The sequence below is a fragment of the Trichechus manatus genome, unplaced genomic scaffold (assembly GCF_000243295.1).
Source record: "Trichechus manatus latirostris isolate Lorelei unplaced genomic scaffold, TriManLat1.0 scaffold00010, whole genome shotgun sequence".
In the NCBI taxonomy this organism is placed as follows: Eukaryota; Metazoa; Chordata; class Mammalia; order Sirenia; family Trichechidae; genus Trichechus; species Trichechus manatus.
In genome coordinates, this window is record NW_004443946.1 from 1,377,346 (window position 1) to 1,395,297 (window position 17,952).

The 17,952-nt window shown below is 37.1% G+C and overlaps 1 protein-coding gene across 2 annotated transcripts in view; it reads left to right on the forward strand.

Moving 5' to 3' along the window:
• Positions 1-17,952, forward strand: part of KLHDC1 (kelch domain containing 1) — a 56,971-nt gene that overhangs the window by 15,982 nt on the left and 23,037 nt on the right. The window contains exons 5-8 of one of the 2 annotated variants that reach the window (XM_004370837.3): positions 4,802-4,880; positions 9,633-9,716; positions 16,601-16,684; positions 17,278-17,336. In XM_004370837.3, coding sequence (XP_004370894.1) covers positions 4,802-4,880; positions 9,633-9,716; positions 16,601-16,684; positions 17,278-17,336 — 306 coding nt within the window. The remainder of the gene's footprint in view (positions 1-4,801; positions 4,881-9,632; positions 9,717-16,600; positions 16,685-17,277; positions 17,337-17,952) is intronic. The other variant, XM_023726147.1, reaches the window with a different exon arrangement.

A 17,952-nucleotide genomic window follows, 5' to 3' on the forward strand; every position in this document is an offset into this window, starting at 1 on the left:
GTTGGCAGTTCTCGCTCAGGTTTTCTGATGTGGTTGTATTCAGTGGCCAGGGCAGGGGTCATCTCAAAGGCTTCTTCACTCACATGTGTGATACCTGGACTGGGAAGACACAAACATCTGGGGATGGAAAAGCTGGGACTCTGTCTTAGTTATCTAGTGCTGCTGTAACAGAAATACCACAAGTAGATGGCTTTAACAAACAAATTTATTCTCTGACAGTCTAGGAGGCTAGAAATCCGAATTCAGGGTGCCAGCTCCAGGGCAGGGCTTTCTCTCTGTCAGCTCTGGGGAAAGGTCCTTGTCATCAATCTTTCCCAGTTGAGTTTCTCAGCACAGGGACCCCCAACCCAAAGAATGTTCTATTCTCCCAGCTCTTGTTTCTTGGTGGTGTGAGGTCCCTTGTTGTCTCTCTGCTTCCTTCTTTCTTTTATATCTCAAAAGAGATTGACCTAAAACACAATCCAATCTTGTAGGTTGAGTCCTGCTTTATTAACATAACTGCCACTAATCCTACCTCATTAACATCATAGAGGTAGGATTACAACAATAGGAAAATCACATCACATGACAAAATGGTGCACATAATACTGGGAATCATGGACTAGCCAAGTTGACACACATTTTTTGGGGGGACACAATTTAATCCATACAGAGTTCTTGAGCATCTTTCTTTCTATGTGGTCAATCCAGATGACAGCATCAGGATAGCTGAACTTTTCACATGGTAACTGGAGGCTCCCAGTGTCCCAAGAGAAACTGACAAATTCTTTACGGCTTTTTCTAATTTAGCCCCAGAAGTTCCTTGGTGTTCCTTCTGCTGCGTTCTAGTCAGGGAGGCTGTCACAAAGGCTGGCCCAGTTTCAAAGGAAAGAGCCTCATGAACTCTACCTCGTGATGAGAGGAGCTTCAAGAATTGAGGACATGTTTTAAAATCACAACAAACATAGAATTGAGTTTGTTTTGTAATCCAGTCAGAACATCTTTTTTTTCCTAATAGCTGAATTAAGCCCATTTATATTTATTGATACGTTAGATATGTTTGGTATTAGCTCTATCATATTATTTTATGAACTATGTTAAAGTCTTTCACTATGTGGGCTATTTTATTTGATTTTTTAATTGTAATTTGCCTGATATAGAGAAAGTTTGTGCTTGTGCTCTAGTGCTTATATTGATTCTTTTAGCTATTACCCTTAGCCTCCTTTTTCTTTGAACAGTATCTATTGGTTCCCATCTTAGTTTCCTAGGGCTGCTGGAACAAAATACCACAGAGTGGGTGGCTTTAAAGAACAGAAACTTACTGTCTTACAGTTCTGAAGGCTAGAAGTCCAAATCAGGGTATCAGTGGTGTTGATTCCTTCTGAAGGCTCCGAGAAACTGTTACACGTCTCTCTCTCGCCTTCTTATGGCTCATACCAATCCTTAGCATTCCTTGGCTTGCAGCTGCATCTGCCTCTGTCGTGACATGGTCATTCTTCTGACTTTCCATGTCTGTTCTCCTCTTTTATAAGACATTTAGACAGGATATGACTCACCTTATTTCCAAAGTCACATTCACAGGTACCAGGTGTTAGGACTGTGACATATCTTTGGGGGGCACAATTCAATCCATAACAGTTCCCTATCCTGACCATCAGTGGAATTAGACTGTAGCCTCTTCTTCCCCTTACCCCCGCCCCCACCCGCTTCAATGCCAGTTTTTGTTAATTATGTTTTTAAATTTTCTTTTCCATTTTTTTGGGGAAAAGAAACTTCATTTATGCATAAATGGTCTCTTTATCATTTTCTTGGCAATTCTTCTTAACTCTCTCTCTCTCTCTCTCTGTTTGTGTGGTTTTCTTTTTTTCTATTGTCCATAGGCGATTTTCTGTTGAGGTGATCATACATTTTTTCTCTTTTATTCTGTTAGTGTGATATATTACATTGGGTTTTTTTTAAATGTTAAACTAACCTTGAATTCCTGGGATAATCCTACTTGGGCATGATGTGTTATCCTTTTTATTTATGATGGATTCAAGGGTTTTTGCATCTGTGATCATGAGGGATATTGATCTATAATTTTCTTGTAATATTTTTGTCAGGTTTTGGTATTGAGCTTATTGTGCTGATATAAAATAAGTTAGGAAAGTTCCCTCTTTCTGCTGTTTCTGACCAAGTTCATGTAGGATTGATATTATCTTACTAATGAAGCCATATGGCCTGGAGTTTTCTTTGTAGAATGAATTTTGATTACAAATTTAATATCTTTAACATAGATGGGGCAATTTTTATTTTTCATTTTTCTCGTGTCAGTTTTGGTAATTTGTTTTTAAGAGACTTTGTCCATTATTTTAAGTGTTTTAATTTATTGTCATATATTTATTCACAATATCTCCTGATTTCCTTTTAATGACTTTGAAATCTATAGTGATGTCCCTTTTCTCATTCCTGATGTTGGTAATTTGTGATTTCTGTCTGTCTGTATCTATCTCTCAGTCTCTCAATCAGCCTTGCTAAGGGTATGTCAGTTTACTAATCTTTTCAAAAGAACAACTTTTGACTTTGTTGATTGTCTCTATTGTTTGTTTTTATTTCATTAATATTTGCTGTTAGTTTTATCATTTCCTTTCTCCTATTTACTTTGGGTTTAATTTGCTTTTCTTTTACCCTTCTTTATTTATAAGATAAGCATTTAAAGATATAAATTCCCCTGTAAGTTCTGCTTTTCTTGCGTCCCACAAAATTTGACATGTGTTTTCATTACCATTCAGTTTGAAATATTTTCTAATGCCTCTTGTCATTTCTTCTTTGCCCCATAAACTATTGAGAAGTGTGCCATTTGATTTTCACATATTTGGGGATCTTAAAAAATGTCTTGTTAGTGGTTTCTAATTTAATATCATATACTGTTTGATTTCAGTGGTTAGATATTTATTGAGATTTGTTTCATGGCTCTACATATGGTCTATCCTGATGAATTCCATATGCAGTTGAAAAGGATATGTATAGCCTGCTATTGTTGAGTGTTGTATTCTATACATATCAATTAGGGCTAGTTGGTTGATTGTATTATTTAGACCATCTGTGTCTTTACTGTTATTTCTGTATAGTTATTTTTATAAATTACTAAGATAAGGGTGTTCAAGTCTTGAATTATGATTGTAGGTTTTCTATTTATCCCTTTAATTTCTGCTTTGTGTGTTATGAAGCTTTATTATTAGTTATAGACACATTTCATATTATTGTATCTGCTTGAATAATTGACCCTTTTGTCATTATAAAACGTTCCTCTTTACCTCTAATAATACTCTGTTTTGAAGCCTACTTTTTCTGATATTAATATAGCCACATCAGCCATCTTATTGTTTTGTCTTTGCGTGGTATGTCTTTTTCAATTTTGAAAAAGTTCCATATTTCTACTGAAATTCCCCATTTCCTACTGCATATTGTTCACCTTTTTTCACTAGATCCATTAGCATTTTTATCGTAGTTATTTTTTAAAGCCCTGTCTTATAATTCCTGGGAAATCTCTGAATCTGCTTATATTGACTGTTTTCTTTCTTGATCATGGGTCATTTTTTTTGGCTTTTGTGTGTCTTGTAGTTTTTTGTTATGTGCTGAACAGTCTGTATAAAAGAACAGTAAAGATTGGAGTAAATCATCTTTTTCTCCAGAAAGGGACATATTCCTTCTTCTTTCAGGCTTCAAGAGTGGGAGTTGAGTCAATCTTATCTTTAGTTGATCTGGATTGGGGCTTTGTTGATTCAGTTTACCACTGACTTCAAATATTTCTAGGCAGGATCAGTACTTTTCTTTAGCAGGGCCTCATGTTTGAGCACTGGAGATTTTCTAAAAAGTTTAAGCTGTGCTTCACTGTTGAGTTATCACTATTCAGAACTTTGGGAAATCTTTCTCCTTGCCTTATAGCCTACCATATTTTTATGCAAATAACACACATTTTATGTTTTTTTGCCAACTGTGTCCTCCCCCCACAGGGTATTTTTGTAAGTGTGCTATGCTAATTTTTTTACATGTTGCTGTAAAATTTAGCATAGCACACTTACAAAAATACCTCATGGGGAGAGGGCATGGTTGACCAAAAAAATGTATAACGTGCATTATTTGCATAAAAAATACAGTAGTTGCCAGTTTTTTTTTTTTTTTTTTTTTTTTTGAGCCTCTAGTGAATTCTCTTTGCTCTTGAATCCCACTTCATGCTTTCTGCACCTTGGGAGATATCTTTCAGCCTTGCACCTCCTCCCCCGGGCTTTGGAGGGCAGCTACTCTATACTCTTTGAAGGCTTAGCATGCTCTTCTGCCCTGATCCCACACCTTGGGAGCTGAAAGCTCAGATTGCCTCAAGGGGGGTTTCTAAGCTTTCCTTTTCTGCTCCCAGCTGTTGCTTACTGACCCTGAGCATTCACTGAAGACTGTGGGAAAGAGTTAGCTAGTGGATTTAAACCCCGTTTGTGGCTGAGCTCCTTAAGATTCTAATTTGCCATGCCAGCCTACGTGTGGCTGTTAAAAATTCAGGTAATTTCTCTTTACAAACCCTGTCTGCGTTAGATTCTTTCTTTTGCTGTTATACCAAGGATGAAAGTAGCAGAGTTCTCTTTGATCCTAATGAGGGCTTATCACTTTCTGGAATTTGGTACATTTAGGTTTCTTTGTTCTCTCAACTCTTTTAATTTTTTTCAAACTATGATTTGTAGCTTATCTGATTTGTTTAAGTTGTTAGGGTGAGAGAAATTATTTTTCAACTTTCCACAAACAAACAGGAAGCAGATCTCTTAAAGTATGTCCTTTTGTATTTGTTTTTCAGGTTAATATATTTTGGTGGTTATGGGTGTAGGAGACACAATGAACTCCAAGACTGTTTTGATGTTCATGATGCATCTTGGGTAAGAGAGTAATCACTGTTTTTCCTCTAGGTTAGCATAGCCTTAAAATATTTAGAAATACTGAACCTAATCTTTCCCATTGTAGGAAGTACCATTTGCCATAACTGACACTGTAACAAAAATGTGTTTTTTTCTTTTTAGATTTGGATCCGGTTAGAGGAGGGTCTCTCACCTAGTAGTATTAGCCTTCATGACTGCTGCCAGAGTAATTTATTTTCTTACTTTATTAGTCACTTTAGCTGCTTCTGTTAGACAAGTAGAGGCTTCAGGACAACTCAGCAGAATTTTGTTCATATGCAGCCACAAGGGCTATTGCTGACATACCTCTTCTTTTGGGTACATCCACAAGAACTATTCATAGCTCAGACTGGCCTCTGTACAAGAATGAGTTGGCAGTGACATTAACTTTGCTGCTTATTCTTACTAAATAGAGTATAAACCATTATTAATAAAAGAGGTCATGAATTATAAATCTTTCAAAAAATAATTTTAAAAGCTGGTGATCCCACCACGAAGATGCATAGTAGCTCTTTCTATATTAATATGTATTATTATTGTACATTACTGAAGTAATGTATAAACACCATTGAGTATTTATCTCTTTATATATAGTCATTTAAAAATTCCCCAGGTTTCTACATGATCTTTGAACTTTTAAAATAAAATATCTTTAAAGCTTTGCTATTTAAAGTATTACTGATAGTTTTCAGGGAAAGCTTACCATTATTTGTATCTCATTATTTTTAACTCATCAGTGAAATCATTCATTTTTTTCTGTCCTTAGTATAGCTAATTAAGCTAATGAACATGCCCTAAAGTTTCTGGAATAAAAGTAGTTTTTGTTTGTTTGTCTAGATTCTAAACTAGTAAATTGCTTAGCTTACTTGACTTTTTGACAAGTCTTGACAAAAATAAGGATGTATTCCTAACATAGAACATAAAACTGGCACAGAGGAGGATACAGTAGTGATAGAGGATTTCAGCAATCGGCAAGGTCCAAAATACAATTGTCATTATGTTGTTAGGTGCCATCGAGTCAGTTCTGATAGCAACCGTATGTACAATAGAATGAAACACTGCCCAGTCCTGTGCCGTCCTCACAGTCATTGCTGTGGTTGAGTCCGTTGTTGCAGCCACTGTGTCATCCCATCTTCTTGAGGCTCTTCCTATTTTTCGCTGACCCTCTACTTTACCAAGCGTGAAATCCTTCCCCAGGCACTGGTCCCTCCTGATAAAATGTCCAAAGTATGTAAGATAAAGTCTTGCCATCCTTGCTTCTAAAGAGCATTCTGGCTAAGATAGATTTATTCATTCTTCTGGCAGTTCATGGTGTATTCAATATTCTTCACTAACACCATAATTCAAAGGCACCAATTCTTCTTTGGTCTTCCTTATTCATTTTCCAGCTTTTGTGTGCATATGAGGCAATTGAAATACCATGACTTGGGTAAGGAGTACCTTAGTCCTCAAAGTGACATCTTTGCTTTTTAACACTTGAAAGAGGTCTTTTGCAGCAGATTTGCCCAATGCAATATGTTGTTTGATTTCTTGACTGTTGCTTCCATGGGCATTGATTGTGGATCCAAGTAAAATGAAATCCTTGACAACTTCAGTCTTTTCTCCATTTATCATGATGTTGCTTACTGGTCCAGTTGTGAGGATTTTTGTTTTCTTTATGTTGAGGTGCAATCCATACTGAAGGCTGTGGTCTTTGATCTTCATCAGTAAGTTCTTCAAGTCCTCTTCACTTCCAGCAAGCAAGGTTATGTCATCTGTATATTGCAGGTTGTTAATGGGTTTCCTCCATTCCTGATGCCACATTCTTCTTCATATAGTCATATAGTTCAGCTTCTCGGGTTATTTACTCAGCATAGAGACTGAATAAGTGTGGTGAAAGGATACAGCCCTGACGCATACCTTTCCTAATTTTAAACCACGCAGTATACCGTTGTTCTGTTCAAACAACTGTCTCTTGATCTATATACAGGCTCTGCGTGAGCACAATTAGGTGTTCTGGAATTCCCATTCTTTGCACTGTTATCCACAATTTGTTATGATCCAGACAGTTGAATGCCTTTGCATAGTCAGTAAAACACAGGTAGACATCTTTCTGGTATTCTCTGCCTTCAGCCGAGATCCATTTGACAATCAGCAATGATATCCCTCATTCCATGTCCTCTCCTGAATCTGGCTTGAATTTCTGACAGTTCCCTGTTGAAGTACTTCTACAACCGTTTCTGAATTATCTTCTGCAAAGTTGTATTTGCATGTGATGTTAATGATATTGTTCGATAATTTCCGCATTCCATTGCATCACTTTTCTTTGGAATAGGCACATATATGGATCTCTTCCAGTTGGTTGGCCACGTAGCTGTCTTCCAAATTTCTTGTCATAGATGAGTGAGCACTTGCAGTGTTGCATCCATTTGTTGAAATACCTCAATTGGTATTCCAAATACAGGCTAAATTCTTGGAGCCTTGTTTTTTGCTAATGCCTTCAGTGCAGCTTGGACGTCTTCCTCCAGTACCATAGGCTCTTGATCATATGCTGCCTCCCAGAATGGGTGAACGTTGACCAGTTCTTTTTGGTGCAGTGACTCTGTGTATTCCTTCCATGTTCTGATGATGATTCCTGCATTGTTCAGTTTTTTGCCCATAGAATCCTTCAGTATTGAGGCTTGAATTTTTCTTCAGTTGTTTCAGCTTGAGAAATGCCGAGCATGTTCTTCCCTTTTGGTTTTCTAATTCCCCAAGTCTTTGTACATTTCATTATAATACTTTACTTTGTCTTCTGAAGCCACGCTTGGAAATATTCTGCTTAGCTCTTTTACGTGATCATTTATTCCATTTGCTTTAGCTACTCTACGTTCAAGAGCAAGTTTCAGAGTCTCTTCTGACATCCATTTTGGTCTTTTCTTCTTTACTGTCTTTTTGATGATCTTTTGCTTTCTTCATGTATGGTGTTCTTGATGTCATCCCGCAAGTCGTATGGTCTTCGGTCCTTAGTGTTCAGTGCATCACATCTGTTCTTGAGATGGTGTTAAATTCAGGTGGATATACTCAGGGTCATACTTTGGCTCTCATGGACTTAATTTTCTTCAGCTTCAACTTGAACTTGCATATGGGCAATTAATGGTCTGTTCTGCAGTTGGCCCCTTGGCCTTGTTGTGACTGATATTGACCTTCTCTATCATCTGTTTCCACAGATGTAGTCAGTTTGATTCTTGTATATTCCTGAGGTCTGTGTGTATAGGCACCATTTATGTTGTTGAAAAGAAGATATTTGCAATGAATAAGGCATTGGTCCTGGAAAATTCTGTCACATAATCTCTGGCGTCACTTCTATCACCAAGGCCATATTTTCCAACTACCAATCCTTCTTTGTTTCCAACTTTTGCATTCCAATTACTAGTAATTATCAATGTATCTTGATTGCGTGTTTGATCAATTTCAGACTGCAGAAGTGGGTTAAAATCTTCAATTTCTTCATCTTTGGTATTAGTGGTTGGTACGTAAATTAGAATAATAGTCACTTTTACTGGTTTTCCTTAGAAGTGTATGGATATTGTTCTATCACTGACAGCCTTGTATTTCAGGATAGATCTTGAAATGTTCTTTTTGACAGCAAATGTGATACTGTTCCTCTTTAATTTGTCATTCCCAGCGTAGTAGATCATATGATTGTCTGATTCAAAATGTCTAGTACCAGTCCATTTCAACTCAGTGTTGCCTAGCATATCGATCTTCAAGTGTTCCATTTTATTTTTGACAACTTCCAATTTTCCTTGATTCATACCTCGTGCATTCCATGTTCCGATTATTAATGGATATTTGCAGCTGTTTCTTCTCATTTTGAGTCATGCCACGCTGGCAAATGAAGGTCCCGAAAGCTTGACTCCATCCACGTCATTAAGGTCAACCCTACTTTGAGGAGACAGCTTTCCCCCAGTCCTATTTTGAGTACCTTCCAACCTGATGGGTTCATCTTCCAGCACTATATCAGACAGTGTTCTGCTGCTATCCATAAGGTTTTCACCGGCCAGTGTTTTTAGAAGTAGATCACCAGGTCCTTTTTCTCAGTCTGTCTTAGTCTGGAAGCTCCACTGAAACCTGTCCACCAGGGGTGAGCCTGCTGGCTTCTGAAATACCAGCGGCATAGCTTCCAGCATCACAGCAACATGCAAGCCACCACAGTAGGACAAACTGCTAAATCTTTGCCTTGCTTACAGTTTTGTCTCTTAGAAAATAGAAGAGCATGAGTATAAATTTGGCCTGTAAGGGGACATTAACTGGTGAAGTAGAAGTAAATGGAATTTTTTGGAAAAAGGAACCAGGACCCCTTAAAGTTTATTATAGGAAAAATGAGCAATTCTGGGTATATACTTTAGAAAAACAGATTTCAAAGTATACATATCATTCTGTCCTCTGCAATTTAAAAAAAAGAGATAATCCCTTGAGAAAATTGGGAGATTGTCAATAAGCAAAATTATGACACACTACAAGTAATACTTTAAGAAAATTTGCCAGGTGATGCTGCTGTTGTCTAGAGACCACACAAAAACAGAGTTAAGTGTTACCATAGTCATAATGTATTAGCTTTGTGCATTATGCATTATTTTTTAAAGCTGATGCATTATGACTATAGTAACACTTAACTCTGTTTTTCTGTCTATTATTTCACCAGTAAATATGTGACCAAACTGTAACAATAATGCAAAAACTATTAAATGTTTTTAAATATTTCTGTTTTAGGAAGAGCAGATATTCTGGGGATGGCATAATGATGTCCACATGTTTGACACAAAGACACGGACTTGGTTTCAACCAGAAATTAAAGTGAGCATTATAAAGTTACTTTTATTTTCATTGATACTTTAAGAATCCATTTTCTGTTAAGTTATTTGGATTTTTAGTAATTGGATTTGTAATCACATACAATGTAGCTCTCTTGAGTACTGTCAGCCATCAGTACTATTTTTTGAGAAATCGTATATTTTTCTCCAGGTGGGCTAGGGTTTTCTAGAAGAGATCTTTTTAAGAGGAGCCACATCATTCTTTACCACAATTGTGATACACCCTTAATGAAGCCTTTTATAAAGTCCTTTTATAACAAAGTCCATGATTTTTTTTCGTGTCGTCTATTTCTAGATTTTTTTTGTGTGTGCTTTAGATGAAAGCTACAGAACAAATTAGTTTCTCATTAAACAGTGAGTACACATATTGTTTTGTGACATTGGTTGCCAACCCCTCGACGTGTCAACGCTCTCCCTCTTTCGACCTTGGGTTCCTCATTACTAACTTACCTGTCCCGTCCTGCCTTCTTGTCCTTGTTCCTGAGTTGGTGTGCCCATTTAGTCTCGTTGTGTTTTATGGGCCTGTCTATTGGCTGAAGGGTGAACCTCAGGAGTGACTTCAGTACTGAGTTGAAAGGGTGTCCGGGGGCCATATTCTCTGGGTTTCTCCAGTCTCTGTCAGACCAGTAAGTTTGATCTTTTTTTGAGTTAGAATTTAGTTCTACATTTTTCTCTAGCTCTGTCTGGGGCCTTCTATTGTGATCCCCGTCAGAGCAGTTGGTTGTGGTGCAAAGTCCATGATTTTAAAAAGCCCATGCTTCATAAACCCTCGAAATCAAAACTACTTGCAGTTATAAGAAAAATACATTGTTGGACACTTTCATTTGCTAGTGGCCAAATGCAAATTCAAATTAGTTTAAGCAATAATGAATTCTCACATAGCTGAAAGCATATTGGGTGGCTCACACAGTGGAAGAGCTTCAGGGACCAGGGCCTCAAGAACTGGAGCAAGTTACTCAGTACCATCAAAATGTGTAGCATCTCTCTTTGTCTACTTCTCCCTGCTTCTCTTTGTGTGCTGGCTTCATTCTAACCCACTGCAGACTGGCTGGCTCATTTAGCAGAGGTTGTCAGGACAGAAGGAGGGGCTACACAAGCAGTTCTTTCTGTTGATGCTGCATTCTCTCAATGTTCGTATGTTAGTCCTAGAAAAAAACTCTGCTCGGGCACGTGTGCATTCCTTACATTAATCCTTATTGCCAAGAGGATGATTGGCCAGGCCTGAGTCACATGCCTGTCCCTACGAGGACGAGGTATTATGATTGATAAGCTCTCCAGAACTATACAGAATGGAATACTGAGCAGGCAAAACCAACAGTATGCACTAACGTGCATACATGGTTAAATTCCTTATAGTCCAGCTTCTGTTGATGGAAGTGATCAGAGACTATATGCAAAATAGTATGATAAAATTTGACCTGTTCTCAGCGTCCTGTTATTCCTGGCAGTGAATTTCAGGTTTCCATTGCTATTTTGTTCTCTTTACTCCATTTCTAATTTTATAACTGATTAAGTATCAGTCGTTTATACTTGTTGATTGAGTTTTCTCTAAACCAGCGTTTGAATTTTAAGATTTATGACTTTTAGTAATGAAATAAAAGGTTTTTACCTCTGTCAAAATAATTTCATGTCAGTTAGCAGGTGGAAAGAAAGATTATTGAGACTACGTCTACTGAAACTAGTGCTAGATCTTTTTAAGTCCCCTTAACCTGCTTGTTTAGAGAATAAACAAGGATCTGTGGCTACTGAAGGCATATTTTTAAAATGTGCTCCCAAGATGAAGGAGCTGAGGTCAATTCCTATTAGTTCTTTGGACTTCAGGTATTTCCCTGCCTCCTTCTGTCTCTCCTTACCCTAATACAAATTCCTCCCCTTCTTCTGTCACAGCAATCTTACATGCACATGACACTGTTTTAGTTATTATCTAACCATATTTTCACTGTTAATTCCCCTGATGATGTCTTCAAATAAATGCTTATGTTGCTTATATTTGAAAGCTTTTCTGACATAATTGCACCTGGAATCCATTATCTTTTTGAGATATTCTTAAATTACTTCATTATTCCCAAATATCTGCATCCAAAGGCAAGGCAGCATGGTAAAATGTAACCACCACTCGTGTTGAAGTTGAGAAAACTGGATTTGCATTCTAATTGTGTCATAAAAGAGCCATTCCATGTTTCATCTGTAGAATGGGAGGGTTAACAGTGTTTTCCTACCTGGAGTTTTTGCCGCTAGGAGAGCAATGGTAGTAATAGAGGTATTTGAGTTATTCTCAGTATTTGGAAAAAACCTAATAAACATTGTATATTACTTATAGTTAGGCACACAGTCTAATGCAAATGCCATTTCTTTGCTTTCGCTGGGAATTATATGAACTAGGTATGTTCAGAAGCTTTGATTGGCTATTAATTGTATTTGATAAATAAAAAAGTAGAAATTAGATATTTATGTCATAGTAAATGAGGTAATTATAGTAGACAGAGTTTTTCCAAAATTTTAGATCAGAGATGGGGTAATAAATTTTTTTTGCCTTCAATACTTCAACAACAATAAGACAATCCAGTTAAAAAATGGGCATGAACAGACACTTCACGGAAGAAGATGTTCAGGTGACTAACAAACGCATCAAGAGATGCTCGTGATAATTAGCTGTTAGAGAGATGCACATCAAAACTACAATGAGATACTATCTTACCCCGGCAATAATGGCACTGATCAAAAAAAACAGAGAACAACAAACGCTGGCAAGATTGTGGGGGAGATTGGAACTTATACACTGCTGGTGGGAATGTAAAATGGTAAAACCACTATGAAAACGGTATAGCACTTTCTTAAAAAGCGAGAAATAGAATTACCATATGATCCAGCAATCCTACTCCTACATCTGTATCCTAGAGAAATAAGAGCTGTGTCACAAGTAGGCATATGCAGACCCATGTTCACTGAGCGTTATTCACAATAACAAAAAGATGGAAACAACCTAAGTGCCCATCAGCGAATGAATGGATAAACAGACTGTGGTACGTACACACAGTGGAATACCATGCAATGATAAAGAATAATGATGAATCTGTGAAACATCTCACAACATGGATGAATCTGGAGGGCGTTATGCTGAGTGAAATAACTAAATCACAAAAGGACAAATATTGTGTGAGAGCACTATTATAAAAAGTCAAGAATAAGTTTACACACAGAAAGAAACGTTATTTTATGGTTACCAGGGATGGGAGGGGGAAGAAGGGGGAATCACTAGATAGTAGACAGGTGTTAATTTTGGTGAAGGGAAAGGCAGTACATAATATGGAAGAAGTCAGCACAACATGACAAGGCAAAGGAAGACACTGAGAGGTATGCAAGAATAAAGGGCAACTATGGTAAATGCTTTTAAAGTGACATCTTTGCTTTAAGGACTAAGGTGCGCCTGACCCAAGCCATGGTGTCTTCAGTCACCTCATAAGCGTGCGAAAGCTGGAAAGACCGAAGAAGAATTGACACCTTTGATTTACAGTGTTGGCAAAGAATATTGAATACACCACGGACTACCAAAAGAACAAATGTTTCTTGGAAGAAGTACAGCCAGAATGCTCCTTAGAAACAAGGATGGCGAGACTTCATGTCACATACTTTGGACATGTTATCAGAAGGAAACACTCCCTGGAGAAGGACATCATGCTTGGTAAAGTAGAGGGTCATCGAAAAAGAGGAAAACCCTCAATGAGATAGATTGACACAGTGGCTGCAACAGTGGGCTCAGGCATAACGATGATCATAAGGATGGCACAGGACAGGGCAGTGTTTCATTCTGTTGTACATGGGGTCGCTATGAGTCAGACAACTCAGTGGCACCTAACAACAACAATAGTAAATGCTATAACATATACAATCCTGCAACAACAGTAATAACAATAATTTGTGAGTAGATACATAGGCTTATATGTATGTTAAATAGGTGAGGGAGGTCATACGGGAGTACCCCCATGTACATATATAGATATGGCTCTGGATATTTCTACATACACATTTGTAACTGCTGCATGTGTATGCATATATATAATAGACTACGTAGGGGGCACAGTTATAGAAACTACTTAGACATTAGGACTAAACTACTGGACTTGAAGGCTAAGAACTATAGTCTTGGGGGACATTTGGTGAAACATAGTTCATAAAGACAATGTTCTACATCCTAGCCTGGTGAGTAGCATCTGGGATCTTAAAAGCTTGCAAGCGGCCATCTAAGAAGCAACCATTGGTCTTTTCTTGCCTGGAGCAAAGGAGAACGAAGAAAACCAAAGACTCAAGGAATGCATTAGTCCAAAGGACTAATGGCCGACATGAACCACAACCTCCTCTAACCTGAGATGAGAAGAACTAGATGGTGCCCAGCTACTACTACCGACCACTCTTACCTGGATCACAATAGAAGATCCTGGTTAGAATGGGTAAAAAATGTAGAACAAAATCCCAATTCCAAAAAAAACCCAGACTTACTGTCTGAAAGAAACTAGAGGAACCCCTAAGACTATTGCACTAAGACAGCCTTCTAACTTGACAAACTGAAGATACTCACGGAGCCAGCCTTTCAGCCAAATAATAGATGGTAGATGGGGCTGTAAAATAAACGGTAACACCTGTGAAGAATGTGCTTCTTAGAACAATCAACTATACAAGACTAAAAGGGCAACATCTGCCCCAAACTAAAGATGAGACAGCAGAGGGACTGGGAAACCAGACAAATGGAAACAGAGGCCCCAGGGAGGAAATGGGGAAAGTGCTAACACATTGTGAGGGTTACAACCAATGTTACGGAACAATTAGTATAAGAATCATTGATTGGAAAACTAATTTGCTATGTAAACTTTCACCTAAAGCACAATAAAATGTCAAAAAATTTTTTTCATTTTGCTGGAATGGCTGAGAACCACAACCCATAAATAGTTCTCTCTCATTTATTTAAGTGTTATGTAGGTGTCTTAGTCATCTAGTGCTGTTATAACAGAAATACCACAAGTGGATGGCTCTAAAAAAGAGAAATTTATTTCTTCACAGTAAAGTAGGCTAAAAGTCCAATTTCAGGGCGTCAGTGTTTTCCAGGTAGGAAAATACTGTTAACCCTCCACTCTACAGATGAAACATGGAATGGCTCTTTTATGATACAATTAGAATGCAAATCCAGTGTTCTCAACTTCAGCACGAGTGGTGGTTACATTTTACCATGCTGCCTTGCCTTTGGATGCAGATATTTGGGAATAATGAAGTAATTTAAGAATATCTCAAAAAGATAGAGAATGGATTCCAGGTGCAATTATGTCAGAAAAGCTTTCAAATATAAGCAACATAAGCATTTATTTGAAGACATCATCAGGGGAATTAACAGTGAAAATATGGTTAGATAATAACTAAAACAGTGTCATGTGCATGTAAGATTGCTGTGACAGAAGAAGGGGAGGAATTTGTATTAGGGTAAGGAGAGACAGAAGGAGGCAGGGAAATACCTGAAGTCCAAAGAACTAATAGGAATTGACCTCAGCTCCTTCATCTTGGGAGCACATTTTAAAAATATGCCTTCAGTAGCCACAGATCCTTGTTTATTCTCTAAACAAGTAGGTTAAGGGGACTTAAAAAAATCTAGCACTAGTTTCAGTTGACCTAGTCTCTCTGTCAGCCTTCTCATCAGTCTTCCCCTGGACTAGGAGTTTCTCTGCACAGGGACCCTGGGTCTAAAGGACACACTCTGTTCCTGGCACTGCTTTCTTGGTGGTATGGAGTCCCCGCTCTCTGCTTGTTTTCCTTTCCTTTTTATCTCTTGAGAGATAAAAGGTGGTGCAGGCCACATCCCAGGGAAACTCCTTTTACATTGGATCAGGGATGTGACCTGGGTAAGGGTGTTACAATCCCACCCTAATCGTCTTTAGTCTAAAATTACAATCACAAAATGGAGGATAACAACACAATACTGGGAATCATGGCCTAACCAAGTTGACATGGGGGATGCAATTCAATCCATGACAATAAGTGATACCTGAATTATTTCTTAGCATGTAGTCCCCACCACAGTATTCAAGTAAGCCTGAAAGCTTTAGAAAGTTATGATAGTGTATATACAGCTTAAATTTTCTATGTGCACAGTCAGTAGCCAATGAATTGAAAATGTTGTATTCTTTCAGAATTTGGAATGAAATACATACAGGTACCCACCATGAACACATGGAAATTATGCAGAAAATTCTTCTTCAAATCTTACTCATCTACCCATTAACCCTTTCTTCTTTCTTCAATTAAAAACTTCTCTGAAGAAAGGATCCTGGTATATTTATTCAATGTAAAATACAGAGAAGTGTTATCAGTTAATGTTAAGAGTTTTAGTAAGAGATTTAGCACTGTTTGCCTTAAACCAAGAGTGAAGTTCCTGTTGTGGAATTTGAAGCACCAAGATTTTGGAGGGCAGATTTAATTATTCAGAATCTCTGAGATCATCACACTGTGTAATACTCACTCATAATATAAACTGTGTGTGTGTGTCTGTATGTATGAGAGAATCTTTTCTCATTTGATTTTTTTAAATCCTTATATTTCAAGCTAAAATTTACATGAAATCTTGTTTTACCAAACAGTGTTAGTCATTTAAGAAAAACACTTTCAAAGGTAAAGATTGGGAAGAATAAATTTTATTCTTGAAGATGAGTATTGTTCATAATTAATACTACTCAGAATAATCTTGTGCATTTGGAGTTTTAATTAAACTACATAGGTGATAGTAATTTAGCAGTCAAGTATTTCTCATACAGAGTTTAGCAGTGTGACTCTAGTCCAGACGTTTCATGTCTCTGTACACTATTCTGTTCTCATCTCTGCTTGCAGGGTGGAGTTCCACCACAGCCACGAGCCGCGCATACGTGTGCAGTTCTTGGAAATAAAGGATATGTCTTTGGTGGACGTGTTTTGGTTAGTGTTTTTAATGGAAATTTTATTTTTATGCCTGGTGGTTTTTATAAAAATTAATCCTCTGTGGATATTTATCCTCTTGTGGAGGCTGGTTATGCACTGAGGGTATTAAAACAACAACAACAAAAACTTGGGTTTGAAAAAAAATTATCCTCTGATTTTGTGAAACAATTGAACATTGACATAATCTAGAGATAAAAATCACATTCAATAATAACTTTTATTTTTCTCCTGTTCCCAAAACAGACCATTTACAGGCACTCACAGATGATTATAAATCATATTTTAAGAAGGAGAATCCTTCACTTCAGTGCATTATCAGAAAGGTTTAATTTCTTACCATCTAAATTCTGTTAGTTTAAACCCTTTTCTTTGTTTTCTCTTTGACATATTAATTTGGTAGCTCCATGTTCATTTCATTAGTAATTAATACTTAGTCAGTTAACTAATATTTAACATTTTTTCTCAACATATAAACTTCTGGTGGTAAGTAAAGTAGAGAGTCTATTTTTAATCTGAATTTATTTTAAAACTGAAATTTTAGCCCATGAAAGATGTAAAACACTGACTAATTCAACACATTTTTATTTTAGCAAACTAGGATGAATGATTTGCACTATCTAAACTTAGATACCTGGACTTGGTCTGGAAGGTAAGTTTGAAATCTAAGTATCTTTTAAGCTATAGGCATTTGTGTGTGTGTGGCATGCGGAGATGTCATGATCTAAATTTGGCTTTCTAAAACTGAACTGATACTTTTTTTTTCCTTTAGATTATATATCTAAGTAAGAAATACAGAGATTTAATACAAAGTTTATTTTTTTCAACAAAACTGTAAAGCACGAGAGTGCTATTAGTTGACAATTGATTATGTAAAAGTACTGATTTTATACTAAGTATTCTTTGAGGTCTGGTCAGTAGAAGAAATGAAGGAGAGGTTGAGTGGGGTCTTTTCAGGTGAACAGGAGATGAAGCGGGTAAAAGTCAAGTTTTATTTATGGCTCACAATATGTATTTGACAAGAGAATGAATTTTTTTAAAATTTATTTTTATTGTACTTTAGGTGAAGGGTACAGAACAAATAGGTTCTCATTAAACAGTCAGTACACATATTGTTTTATGACATTGGTTAACAATGTCACTATCCTTTTCCAAATTATTCCATCACCATTGTCTTCAACTCACTGCCCCCTAGGATTCCCATCAAACCTTTTGAGTTGCTGTTGTCAATGTGATCTCACATAGATAATTCTTTTTTTTTTTTTTTT